Below are 14,745 nucleotides of genomic sequence, written 5' to 3'. Positions count from 1 at the left end.
CATTATTGATCCATCTCACTGTTATTTTTTTTCAATTAATCGTTTTGTTCTTGTTAAAAAATAGCCCAAGGGTGCTGCCTCACAATTGCTTCCTTTGTCTGAACAGCAGTTAGTATAATGGTAATACTAAGAGTCTACCGGCGTGCTAGCAGCACTGAGAGGCTTGGTGCTTTGAGCTAAATGCTAACATCGGTATGCTAATATGCTCACTAGGAAGCAGCAGGCATAATTGTTAACCATATTTGTGGTTTGGCATGGTAGCATTTTGAATTAGCACTAAACAGGAGGATGATGGGAATATCATTAGTCTTGCAGGTATTTAGTCATAAAGTATTAGAAAAATGTACCCAATGAGCTCGTTAGATGAAAAGTCAGAGAATTGCTAAAGTGATTAAAATTCTTCCTGAGGAGAACATGGATGTGCATATTTAATTTCATGATAATCCATCTGATTTGTGTCAAGACATTTCACTCAAAACCACAAATGTCGACCTCGAGGTAACTCTAGAGGAAAAGTCAGGGGGATCTCCAAAGTCATTTGGATTTATTGCCTGGAAATCATTAATGCCTGTACCAGATCTGGTGCCAATTCATCATGTAGATGTTGAGATATTTCACAAGCATTGGTAAAAAAAACAAAGCAGCTTGTAATGGTATGAGATAGACAAGAACTGCAAATCCTCACACTGGAAAAGCCGGAGCTTACAGTTTTCTGTTGATCCCCTGAGCGATTAATTGACTGATCATTTCAGCACTGTACAGATGTAATTTTGAGAAAGAGAAAGACTGCAGGTCACATTAGTTAAAGAAGTAATAATGAACTGCCAGGTAGTACAACATGAGCATAGTACAGGCCTATATGGTATGAAGGACAGTGGTACAGGAAGGTTTGGAAGAAAGCTTATCTCCGCAACTAATTGCTTTGTTATGAAGAAACAAAAAGTCAAATACGGAGCAGCATTATTACAACAAGTTCACAAACTAAACAACAAAAATCGTCCATAGATGTTTCCTGATCTTCAGGAAGACACTAGTCATCAGTGCCCTCCTAACCTCTTATCTCTGTGGTTAAAGTTAGGTGGTTAAAATAAACCATAGTAGTAGTAGAGGTCCCTAGTAGAGGTTTTGTGTTGCTACAACCTCACACTGTGTCCACCTTTGCATGACCACAAGAGGAAAACATAAATATAGATCATTTTAAGTGAACTCCTGATCAATGCTTTTTTGATGAGGAGAAATTCCATTATTACTCTAGTTGCTTTAATGGTGATATATCATGGTGACTACATTGCTGGTGCCAGTCACAGACAACCATAACTCAAAAGCATAGTACGGGTGTAGAAGTTCAGTTATGTCGGTGTTGTTGTAATTCCTGCTGCCTGCAAGGATCATAGATTACTTAATGTCCATTCAAACACTTCATCGCACATTTACTGAAGCCTGGCCTTGAGGGATACCTATTGGATGTGATCGAGAGAGACAGAAAGGGGAATCGCTTCGCATCCATTGGTAGAGGCTCTGCATTGTATGTCACTGACTGCTTTGGCTTTCATCCAGACCTTCCATTATGTCGTCACCAGACCATGGCAAAAGAGGTCTGAGCTACTCCATTCAATGAATGGGGAAACAGGCCCATTTTGAAACCTTACTGAAGCCTCGGTGTGTGACTTGTAATTCTTGCAACTTGATTGCCTTTCCTTGGCATGGGGATGTTTATCCGAATCCGGAAACCCTCCCTTTAAGAGCATTTGTTTGTTGATTTGTCTGAAGAACACCAGTCAACTGGAAAGTAATTCCTCTCTTCAAGGAAGGTTGTGCTATCTTGTTGGTGGAATTTGGGAAAGAAGTTCACATGCAATGCACGCAGTGCAAATTAAACGTTATGTCATTTGTTGTAGAATAAGAAAGGTAAGGACTGAAGAGAACATTCCTGCAGCCATGCTAGTGGCTCTGTGAGGGTATATTTTGACTTTCAACTGTTATCAGACCATTAAATGTGCATTACTGGTCGCTATAAGCACCATAGATGTTGGTCATTAGGAGCCTTCTACACCTACTACCTTGTAAAAGTGAAAGAAACACGTTCTACATGTTTTAAAACTGAATGAAATGTTTTGAACACAAACAAAACAGCTTTTTTAGGCTTATGCAACAAAACCATTTATTACGTTTATAGAAAAAGCATTTCTTTTTTGGCTTAAAATAACTACATTTAAAAAGTGAAAGTGAAACTCAATGCTTGTGAACACAAAGACAGCTACATGTTGTTGGTTACGCATGGGGATGTGATCCCTGGTCTCCTGGGTGAAAGCGTTGATACCCCCAATGACCTCCACCTCATATAGAGTTTCACACTGACTACAGCGCCTGACTTCTGCTGTTGCTCCTGTCATAACTACTAAGGTCGCTAGAGGTCGCTGACGTCTTCTTTTCTTCCATCTTTAAGTGACTGCCCATTTAAATTGATGATAAACCTACTTGTGGGTGTAGCAGGCCCCTTCTGACCCACATCTATGAGGCCTATTACTACTGATAACTCATTTAATGACCTGATATCAGTCTAACTGGCTGTACTATGAGCTAAGTGCTACTGTAGCATAAACATATTAACACACTCACAATGGCAATGTTAACATGCTGACATGCAGGTTATGTTTACCATGATCACCATTGTAGTTAAGCATTGTTAACATGAAACAGGCTAATGGGATACAAAAATATTGGACAAATTGAAGGTTTGACCTGATGGGGTTGGATTAAATGTGAGGGCATCACATACATTATTGCAATTCATCCAGTGGAGAACATGAGTATCTGTACCAAAGTTCCTCGCAACCCATCCAAAAGTTGTAAAGATTTCACTCTGAACCAAGAATGTCCAATGGTGGCTCTAGAGGACATGTCGGTCACCACCAAAGTCATTCAGGTACATTGTATAGGAACCATGAATATCTGCACCAATTATTTTGCCAAGCCATCTGGTAGATGTTTTGATATTTCATTTGATAATTAAACCTTCTGCTGGTGCTACATCAAAGGTTAGGGGATCACCAAAGTCATTAGGATTCATCCTCTGGGCACAATGATTATCTGTACCAAATTGAATGGCAATCAAACCAAAATGTCAACCTGCTAATGGCACTAGAGGAAAATCAGGGGATCACCAAATCAATCAGTAGGCTTCATCCTCTTGGGACCATTAATGACTGTACAACATTTCATGGCAATCTACTGTATATCTGTTGGGATATTTTACTGTGGACCCAAGTGGTGGACATATGGACCAACATTGCCAGTCCTAGCCCCACAGCTAGCGTGGAATAGAAGGAATAGGTCACTTTAAACTGATCTTTATTGAGATTTTATGTTGTCCTGAGTCCAAATGTTGTGTTTCCTGCTTCAAAAAGACACATTATAGCCGCAGCTCTGTCCAGACTTATTGTTTTAGGTTTCTACAATTCCTCTCTCCAGGCACTGATCAGCTCTAGAGTGCTATGGCCAATTCATACTATTCGCAGACATCTTCACCTACAGTAGAGTATTTTTTTTATAATCCAGTGGTGGGTGAGCTTTAAATATTAATAGATCATACATAATGTGAACCAAATAAGTTAACACAGAAAAGGAGCTTTGTCCAAGTGTGGTTTATTTAAGAAAACTGTGTTTATTACATGACTGAACTGCAGTATTTAGCCCTAATATCTTTTTTTACAACTCTAGTACAAGTCTATTCACAGGACCCACCTAACGGAAACATACATTTTCATGTGGGCCTTTTTAATTACAAAATTCCTCGAGTGTCTCCAAAAATAAAAAATACATATTGATGACTGAGAGATAAATAGATAAATACACAAACAAATCGAATCAAACTCAATCAGTCAATAAATAAATAGAACAATAAATAACATTCAAAACATCTTTGGCCAAACTCGGGCCACTTCATTGTCCCCACAGAGTTGACATTGGTCTTGGTAGATGCCTCAGCCAGTCAGAGCACAGTATGCTGACTGAGTCGGCTTAACCTATGGGGTTCTAACGAACAACACTGGATATGTGGCATGAAATAGCGAGTGACAGAACAATTATATTGAGGCACTTTTAAGGATGTTCTAGGAAATGACATTTCCGTGTGTATGCGTATTCCCCAAGAGGAAACAAAATGTAAGCCAAGAACATTCAATTGAAAGATAATTGAATGGCTGCTTGGCTCACCTAATCATGTTACCGTATGTTCCCTCATTTTCTTTTTTACAATTTTGGGACTGAGAATGGTAAAGTACCACATAAAATAGAAAACAGTGAGCTGGAAAAAGATGAAAACAGATAACATGAGAGGAAAACAATGGTAAAACATGTGAGTGTGTGTGTGCGTGTGTGTGTGTATGTGTGTCGCCAACCAAAAGAACATTGTTACATATTTGCTTTTCCAGTCTGTGAATAACATCAATGTGTGTTCTCCATGGTGGTAGAGTCCGACTGAGTTTCTGACTGTTCCCCAAATATCCCCGCCAGTGTCTTAAAGCGGGGCCCCCATTCATTGAGGTAATCGTAGTCCTCCTCGAGGTCTACGGCGAGGGAATCGATTGAGCTGAGCGACTCGGCCACGGAGCCGTCGCCCTCGTAAGCGTACGTGGCCAGGGAGTCGTAGGGCGGCGCCGAGTTGTCCACGTCGTGCTCTGTAAGACGCTGGCTGATGAAATCTCGGATGTCGGCGCTGTCCTGAGAGACGGGCGGCTTGGGACCTCTCTTCAGCTCAGGTTTGACGTCCCTGCGGAACAGGTTCTCTTTGACAACCTTGGGATTGCGAAGCGTCCCCATGTCAAACGCGTGCGTGTCCTCCTCCCCGCCTCCTTCATCGTCATAGTGGATCACGTTATCCCGGATGTCCTCTTTGGATGACATGAGGGTTTCCTTTTTCTTCTGCCGTCTCAAGCCCACGTAGAGGACCACAATTACTGGGGGAACAAATCAAGAGAATTACATTAGTCCACTGTTGACACACCCACATTACTGAGCCTTAAACACATTTCATGTCAGGAAAAAAGAGATTATATGTCAAAGTATATAGGTTAAAACTGGACTGATGTTATAAGATGTTAGATGCCGAGACGTAACTTTTTAGCCATGACAGCAGCACCTCTCTAGGGATGGCAAAGACCACCTAAACTGAGACCAAGTCATGACTAAAACCAGAGTGTACTGAGACCGAGACAAGACCAAGACTTTGAGGGCTTGAGATCAAGTCAAAACCAAGACCAAGGCACGTTGAGACTGTGTCAAAGCCAAGATCTGACCAGTCCCCCACTGCATGGCACACTAACACACACTAATAAAATAGGGAACATGCAAACCATAGGCACAGTCCTCAAATTGATCCATACTCTCATAAAAACATCCAAAGAAAACAAATGAAGATTCCTCTCCATTCACCCCTTTTATTGTCATTGCATTGTGTACCGTGAGAAATGTATTGATAAAATAATCAAAAGGTATTGCAGTGGTGAAGTTTAAGTGTGGGTACTTCCCTTTGCTTTCTATGAACAGTCACAGTGATGATGTTAACAAATAAAATGGACAATGCACAGGCAGTTTAGTGATTTTCCCGCAGTTGGAGTCTAGAAATAAAATCCAGAATCCTCTTTGTCTGAGACCCAGACAAGACCGAGTAAAAATGCGATTGATTCTGAGACGAGAGTGAGACCTTCAAAAAGTGGTCTTGAAACCGGTCTCGAGAACAAACTAAATTACTCAACACATTTGGGATGGATTGCCATGAAAGGTCCTGAGAGGATGAACCCTAATGACTTTGGTGAATTGTCATATGGCGCCATTGTGTGCTGCACATTTTTGTTTTTTAGTAAAATGTCCAGACAACTTTTGAATAGATTGCCATGAAATGTGTTACAGATATTCATGTCCCCCTCAGCAGGAATTGTAATGACTTTACTCCTCTGACATTTCAGCTAACACCACCAGCAGGTCGAAATGCTATTTTTACAAATACTTTGGTTTATGGCCCCATACCTGGAAAACTAATGACATCCCCGTCTGCTCTCAGCTGTACTTTATGTTCATCATTAGCATGCTTACAAAGTAAACTAAACATAAAAAAGCAGCATGTCAGCAATGTCATTGAGAGCATGTTAGCATGCTGGTGTTGACACTAAGCTCAAAGCACCACTGTGCCTATAAGCACAGCCTGGAGTATTCTAGATGTCTATGTCCACAGGTATCCTATGTTTCAGCAGGATATAAATTATTTAGTCAAACCCTGCTTCATACTGAGAAACCCAGACATCTAAAACACAGTTTTCCTCCCAGTTTGACCTGCAAATCAAAGCCTTCTGGGAATTAAATGGCTTTTGTGGCTCAAAGCAAATAATGCGTGCTGGCACCATTACATACTTATAATAGATAGCACAAGAACTGCAAGCACTGTGGGGTAAAATTGTACCGCTGAGAATATACCCAAAGCACACAGTTTACTTTTTTTTTGCACGCAACCCTTCCGAGGTTGCTTGAGGTTCTGCACATTTTAGACACCGCAGTGCCACAGTGTGATATTCAACACATAATGTTACAATAAATTTCCGTCTCTCCCTTTCTCCTGTCAGTGCAATCTGTCTCCCTCTGTGTCCCTGTCTCTGTCTGCTCTGTGAAATACGCAGTAAAATGTGTTTTTCCTTTGGGTTTTTAATATACAGTCGCATCTAGGCAGAAGAGCAATGACCGGGATGAAACTGGAATCATTCACGTGAAAGAGTCCAATAAATACATTCAGACTGAGAAAAAAAAGGTTTAAGTAGGTCTCTTCCTTTCATCCTCTCTGTATCTCACTTCCTTTCTGCCTCCCTTCACTCCCATGGGATTTTATCTACCTGTTTATAGTGTGCCAGCTCCCCCCAGTGGCACCCACGTAGACTTCAACAACACTCAGTTATTGTCGGACACACTGGTTGAACACAGCTTGTCACTGGGTGCAGCCAATCCACTTCAGTCTGGGAGAAACAGCAATGCAGATGAAAGCCTCTGTGCTGGTCTGTTTAATTTACCTCATCATTTCTCCTCACAGGACAACTGGGTCATCCTGACAAATCCTGCACAGGAACTAAGTGGCTCTATGGAAATGTTCTCAGTGTGAGTTCTGATTTTCTCTGCCACTTTCCTTCTCAGGGACAGCATGACAGTTTGGCGTCAGCCTCAGCCTTGGGGGCGAGTCGATTCGAAGCTTTGAAGACATTCCTCTCAGATGAAGCGAACACACCGACACAGCTCTACAGCACACCACTACAACCGACCGTGTGCTTTTATGCTCCCTTACATATGAAACAATGAAATGCAAGCTGATATTTTCACATGAATACATTCATGAAGAAGGATTTATGATGAGGCATAGCTGGAATTTAACAGCGGATTCTTTGCTGGACTGTATATTAGAGAGATATAGAGAAGAGTAAATACAGCTCAATCCAAAGGTCATGGCTACCCTTGACTTCCGCTGTTAAATAGGAACATCTTTAACAACCGACCCATCTCATATTCATAATTCCGAAAATGATCCCATAAACCTACATTTACTTCCTCCTCTGCTATGTAGATGAGTCTGGACATTAATAGCAGAGAATGAAGGAGGAGTTTTACAACCATGACCTTGTGGGAAATGTAAAAAGCTGTAGCCTGGGAAGCAGCCACAGGGCAGCAAGATTGGATTTAGTTTATGGAGCCGAGCGTCCCTCCCTACAATTTTGAACGTCTCATTGAATGACCAAATTCGTGTGCGTCCTATAATTAACTGCGAACACCCCTGGAGAGACGCCAGACCAAGTCTGATGGTCAGCTCAGCGTGTTCCGATTCAGGTGTCGTCAAAAACGGCAAAACATTCAAATAGATCTGGCTGGTTAGATTTATGTGTCTTTCAATAAGCTTTAAAGGGGACATATCATGAAAGACCTTTCACTTCTTGTGCAGATACATTTGGGTATCTGGAGTGCCTACCAACACACAAACTGTGAAATAAGACAACAGTCAGTTTTTTGTGGGCTGCCTGGATCAGAAAATATGTGATTCAACAAGCCATTCAGATCTGGCTCCCCTTCCTATGTCACATGCAGGTTCATTAGAATATTTCGCCCACAGCTTGAGAACTACCTTTGCAAAGGTGCACCAAATCTTTCACACAAGCCAATCAGAGCAGACTGAACTTTTTCAGGAGGGGGTCTTAAAGGGACAGGCGCTAAAACGGAGCGTTTCAGACAGAGGCTGAATACAGATATATTCAGACAGACAGGATGAGGAAAAATAATGTGTTTTTTGAACATTAAAGTATGTAAACATGTTCTAGTAGAAACCCATAATACAAGTATGAACCTGGAAATGAGCATGATATGTCCCCTTTACAGTGGCAACTCCGGATCTGAAGAGTGAAGCCAATGCTAAAGTGCCTTAAACTTGCATTCTTTCTGATAGCCAGCAGGGGGCGACTCCTCTGGTTGTATAGAAGTTTATGAGAAAATGAGCCTACTTCTCACTCGATTTATTACCTCAGTAAACATTGTAAACATGAGTTTATGGTCTCAATCGCTAGTTTCAAGTCTTCTTCAATAAAGCATGATGTTCATTTAGTAAATTATGGTCCCATTTAGAGTCAAATAGACCATAAAGCAGGGGATGCTTTAGGGCGTGGCTGCCTTATGATTGACAGGTCGCTACCACTGAGTTGTCCGTGTTTTCGTCTTAGAACTTTAACCCTTTCACAGTATGTTTTCAGTTCATGAAACAGTTAAATTAAGGGGCTGAGAGGTAGAGTTATTGGAGGCAGCAGCTACATTCCTGCCAGGTGGCTCCACCCACTCCCATTTGAGAGTATTGGGAGCGGGTGTGGGGAGCCACACACCTGGAGCTGATCTCCTCATCAGAGGAGACTTAAGGAGTGAGCAGAGTTCATTTTGGTGTGGCATGCTGTGAGTGAAGGCTCTCACTCCCCTAGATCTCCAGGTTTAACTTCGGTTGTTTGTTGAACCGATAAGTCGGCTAGCGGCCCGACGAAGCTATTTTTTTTGTTTGCCAGTTATGGAGTTAAGGCTCCTGAAGGAGTTAAATGTTCTGTTGTTCTGGTGGGACTTTGAGTTAGAATAAATAAAAAAACGTTTTGACCACTAAGCTAACTCTGTCTCTGAATGCTCCACTTCTACTATTTCCATGTCCTCTGCACAGTCCTGTTACAGTCGCCTAAAATTATCGTATTCAGCGTTCGGTCATAGTTAGGTCCACCCTCTCATGACGTCGGTGACGTCACGGTGACGACTTCTTATATACAGTCTATGCCCCTTTAACTAAGACATCACAAGCCAGTCAATATCTAAATGTAAAAATTTCCCTAAACTGTTAGTTGAAATTATAAAGTCTGTTTTACTGAGAGACTGTTGATTTGCTGGTTTGGACAAAGCAGTAGGGACACAATAAATGAGTGGCAAATGATAAAACAATTTCCATATTCTCCACAAATATTAACAACAAAGGGGAATACATTTAGGTCAGAAGAGCACACTGCGTACTGAGATAAATAATAATAATAATTTCCTGAAAATAAAAGATATATTTAATCTTTCATACCCACTTGGAGCTGCTGAAGTGTGAGGATCCCTTGTGCTTTACGTGTTTAAGATCAGAGCTGTAGCACTAAGGCAATACATATAACACCTCTGTTTCCTTTATGATTATCAATGATTCGGTGCTGCGATAAAGAGTGTTTACAAACCAGAAGACAACCGGTCTCACCTAAGAGGATGATGATACATAGAAGGATGGCGACCAGAGCTCCTGTGCTGAGGCCCACGGGGAGAAAGATGGCCTCGGCGCTGCAGGTTAGCAGGGAACCATTTGATTCGCAGCCACATACACGGATGGTCAGGGTGCCGGTGCTGCTCTTAGGTGGGTAGCCATTATCGTCAATCACCACAGGAAGCAAGTAGATCTCCTGCAAACGCCGTCGAAAGCCACTCCGCTTCGTCACGATTCCAGCTGTGTTGTCTAGACGGAGGGGAAAGAATCAAAAAGAAATCTTGATTTTTTTTTTCAAAGGGTTTTTTGGTCTTAGATTAAAAGAGTCTTTCAAATGTTCATGAAGGGGCCTGATGTAGTGCAGCAAGTGCTTATTCCTTGATCTATACAGGTTAGAAAATACCCCCCCAGTATAACCTCACATCAATCAGACAAACCTCTGAGCTCCATTACAGGTCTGGAGGTCCAAGTACGAGAAAGATAAAAACTATTCAATGTCTGATAACTCTTTATGTTTGATATCAAATCCTCTCCAAATGTGCCTCCCTGAACGTGATGAGAAACTGCAACGTATCAAAGAGTTGTCTTATCAAAGCTCTCGCCGTTTTATGCTGCGATAGAGCCTAACCACACCCAGTACATCATTCCCTGAAACACTGCAAAGCGTTTCCTGTCTACCTGCTCCGTGAGAACTGTTGGGATCGGTTGTTATTTTGTTATCTCCGTGTGCAGGCGGCGTCACTCCAGAGAAACAGCAGATTAGCAGTGAGAGATAATAGATACAAAAACATAAAAACACACAAAGGGAACAACTTGGGAAGACAGCCAGAGGTGTGAGGACGGCGGAGTGGAATAGAGGTCGACAATGCGTACCGCGGAGAGGGAATGTGTCAGGTTGGACCTGCCCGGTTCTGTCCGCTACACCGAGGCTGTCTGACCCCTGTCAAGCCGGGTTTGTTCCTCTGACGAAGCCTGGCACTTTTTCTTGACAGGAGGTCAGGCGTTTTAGCACACCTTGTATGTTGTGCACAACTGTGATCTTGTTTTGTGCTCTCTCTCCCTCTCTTGCCGAACCTGTCCGCGGTGCCCGTGGTGTTTGTGTTTCCTGTCCCTGCCTATCAGATCTCACTCTGTATCTGGAGAGTGTGCTCGCGGGGCCCAGGGCGGTCAGGAAACTGCAAGACAGTGTGTTCAAAAGGTAAAAGTGGATCAGAGGTTCGGACCTGGGCTTGTCAAGGATGGAGAATGCATTCGCTTCCCTGGCCTCATCCTGCCATGTCCCACTTTTCATTACCCGTCTTTCTGGTTTGACTTCAAAGGGCTCGGCCGGTGCACACTGCAGAGTGTCATATATGCCCTTATCGTAAGACAACGTCCGACTGCATGTGTTTAACTTATTTTTAGCACTGGGGCATGTAAGCTTTCAGCAAGAACCTTTTCAAATAGCAAATGATTGATTTTGAGAGGGTGGTTGTCCTAATTCCAAATTGCATGTAGATATTAGAGGGTTAATGGATTTATTTGTTGGATTATATGCCCACAAGTCCAACTGTCTGTATTAATATACTATAAATTGATATTTTCATCATTATCAAGCCCAATTTCAATATAATTTACAAATGTTTTAAAGCTATTTGTTGTTGTCAGTTGTTTCTTTCATGAAAAGTCTATTTACTAGCCTTTTATTTAAGAAACTGCAATTGATTGCAGGCATCATTTCTATATCTTTCATACAGCTAAATTGTAATTTGTCAGTTATAAAGAGCAATTTTTCAATGCTGAGTGATGTGAATTTCATAGTTTAGAAGATGAAGCTGCATACATGTGATAATAAGTGTGACTAGATGATATCTCATTCATTGTTTGATGTAATTTCCTGTTTTTTTACGATATTCAGAGCATTAATATAGCAGCAAACAACAATTTGCTATGGAGGAGTAATGTCTACCTGAGCAGATAATGAAGTCAATCTCTCTCTATGTGTGTTGTAATCTGAGCTTCTCTGTGCTTTGTTGACATAGCCGGGCCGGCTGCACGTCCCTTTTTGTGAATGCAAGCGTGCCCCAATGGCTAGCTCACGGCCGCCGCTCTGCACTGCTCTCATACGGCGGTTAAAGCTGATAACGCCGTTCCGATCCACGCCGTCATCGTTGAAGTGTAGCAAACACCCTCCAGTTCCCCCTCAGGTTAACACTGTTATCTCTGGTAGCAGTGTTGCCATTGTTAGCACCGTTAGCTGCTAGTCGCCGGCTCAGCTGTCGCCATGTTGAGAGACGTTGAGAGGCAACAGATATGCTCTGAATTTGGTATCGAGCACCTTTAAATATGTTGCTTGATTCTTTTTTGTGACATTAATATGTTGTTTTTAATATTTTACTGCTTTGTTTTAAGTCTGTTGTTTGGGCTTTTATTAGAAACTTGTTTATGCTGCTGTCTTGGCCAGAACTCCGCTATCCCAAAAACAAAAAAATGTTTTAAATCTGAATGTGAATATCCTGGTAAAATGCAGGTTAAAGAAAAAAATAAATAAATAGAATCTCCTCCATATCACCAAATAGACAAACTTACTTCCAAAGTCCCGGATGGTGAAATTCTTGTTTTTTACGTCGTCCTTTGGTGATCTGAAGGAGAACTGTTGTCCAGCAGTCGGTAGATCCTGGTCTTTTGCACTGAATGTCTGAATCACCTGTTAAAAATGAAAATAAAAGGCATGTTCTGTTATTATAAAAAAAAGGAAGGCATTCATCTTTCACTTTTAGTTTTAAAGTCCTTGTGGTCTAGCGGTGTATAGGGTACACTTGCAGACAGAAAATTCTGTGGATTTGCACAGTTGGAAGGTTTTGTTTTGAGTAGTTGTTTCAATGTCAAATGTTTCTTTTTAATGGAAAATAAAACTCCTACAGGTCAAACCATTCTGGCAGAAAATGTGAAATTATTCAACACCGAACAGAAGTGTCAACTAGTCCTCAACCGACTGCATGTCAGACCTGTCAGCGCCGAAACAAGGCAGTGAATTGTTCTCTCTGTAGTCTGGGATACAGTCGCTGAGCACTTGATTGATAACTTGTTAAAATTTCTAGATCACCTCAACACATAGTGTGATGGATTAAGTTAATTCAGAACTGCTGGAGCTTGTTGGAGAGTCATGAACAGGAACCAGTTGTTTTATATTGTTCTTATACTGCGGTGCATCGTCTCAGAGCACAAGGGCCTTCCCAAAATAACCCACAAGAAAACCAGAAAAAAGACACAATTTGATCAATACAACACCTAATCATGTCTTCCACAGCACTTCAACAAACTGGATGACTTATGTGTTAAAATGTGTGAAAGCATTTACTGAAGCAACATCGAGCCAAACAACAACTAACTTTTCCACCCTGCTAGACACAGACTGCTGATTCAGCCGCCTCTGTACCAGACTGCTGACGGCTTCCTACTTTCTTCTATTCCCCAAACGTCTCAGAGCTTCATCTGAAGCCGGCTGTCCTGCCACCCCAGCTGTGCTCCCGGTCTGCTCTTCCCTGCTCACTGTGCTTGACCTGCCGGAGACCCGATGCCTCGGCCCTGGATCCCCCCACGTGCAGAACGAGCCACCAATCAGCCTCCCTGCCCTCTTACATCGCCCCGACTATGTTGCTCTCCCTGTCTTTCCCCGCTCACTATTTGAATAAAATTCCCTCCAGAGGAGTAAACCTGACACCAGGTGTGATGAGTGCTCTGTTGTATTCCCCACAGCAGCTGTACACTTCACACTATTGATTTCCAGCGACCAAATTAGCTCGGTGATGAATAAATCTAGAGCCGCAACTAACAATTACTTTCACTTGCATCAATCTTTTATTTCCGTGTATCAATTATGTCAGAGATAATAGCTAATGTCCATCAAAATTGACCCTAAAGTGATGTCTTAAAATTGCATGTTGTGCGGGCTGTCCCAGAGGAAGAGCTGTTAAGTCACATACTGGAAAGCTGCAGAGTCCCTGATGGGTCAATCCCAGCCAGACAGGGATCTGTGTTGCATGTCAAACTCCCTTCACTTACGGTCAAACTATACTATAGACTATTTCACAGTTGTAAACATTCCAAATGTGTCCCAATTGATTTCCTGTTGCAGTGTATTTGAATGGCGTCAGCTGACAAGTAAATATGGACCCAAGCACCTAGTCTATTAACTGTCCAAAAAAGTCCAAAAACCCAAATGTTTTTTTTTTTACTTAATAAATGACTGTCAGTAATTAATCATCTGTCAATTTTGTTCCAACTGTAAAAAAAATAATAAGTGTAAATCCAATTTTATTGTCACAAATTGTAGCACAGCACACAGTGAAATGTATCTACTGCATTTAACCCATCCTAGTATATTAGGAGCAGTGAGCAGCTACTATACAGCGCCCAGGGAGCAGTACCTTGCTCAAAGGCACCTTGGCATTGCCCAGGAGGTGAACTGGCACCTCTCTAGCTACCAGTCCACAAACCGTACTTGGGCTGTGCGGAGACTTGAACCAGCGACCCTCCGGTTTCCAAGCCCAAGTACCCAACTGATTAATCAACAAATAATTTCAGCTCTAATAAAACTCCTAACAAATATAATCAAACTCTAGTAACGTCAAAAACATCAGACACTGGGCAGTTACATACTTCCACCTCTGGTATAATGGTATTCCCTTCCTGCAGCTTCAGAAAATCACTCTATAGAACTTATAGAATTATCTCTGTAAATATTATTTCAATGCTATGCATATGTGTAGTGCAGTATATGAAACTGTCTATCATCAGCTTCAGTGCTAAAGAAGAAGAAGGAAGAAGGCATACTTTATTAATACCTCAAGGGGAAAATAAATTCCATCCTAAGTGTTTGGTATTAGCCTTTAAAAGCCATAGTGTTTGTTTGATTTTCTAATTACACTATTAATTATAATCTATCGTGTAAGAAATGCTCTTTTTCTTGGACTCAAAAG

The 14,745-nt window shown here is 41.7% G+C and overlaps 1 protein-coding gene across 1 annotated transcript in view; it reads right to left on the bottom strand.

Moving 5' to 3' along the window:
* Nucleotides 1-3,629: 3,629 nt before the first annotated feature.
* LOC119480827 (cadherin-12-like) overlaps nucleotides 3,630-14,745 on the bottom strand; it is a 112,708-nt gene continuing 101,592 nt past the window's right edge. The window contains exons 10-12 of the mRNA XM_037757431.1: nucleotides 12,353-12,470; nucleotides 9,782-10,033; nucleotides 3,630-4,958 (exon numbers count right to left, since the gene is read on the bottom strand). Coding sequence (XP_037613359.1) covers nucleotides 4,447-4,958; nucleotides 9,782-10,033; nucleotides 12,353-12,470 — 882 coding nt within the window. The 3' untranslated portion in view covers nucleotides 3,630-4,446. The remainder of the gene's footprint in view (nucleotides 4,959-9,781; nucleotides 10,034-12,352; nucleotides 12,471-14,745) is intronic.

The sequence above is a fragment of the Sebastes umbrosus genome, chromosome 21 (genome assembly GCF_015220745.1).
Source record: "Sebastes umbrosus isolate fSebUmb1 chromosome 21, fSebUmb1.pri, whole genome shotgun sequence".
In the NCBI taxonomy this organism is placed as follows: Eukaryota; Metazoa; Chordata; class Actinopteri; order Perciformes; family Sebastidae; genus Sebastes; species Sebastes umbrosus.
The sequence above is the reverse complement of the archived record's forward strand: the minus strand, read 5'-3'. Positions and strand labels throughout refer to the sequence as shown.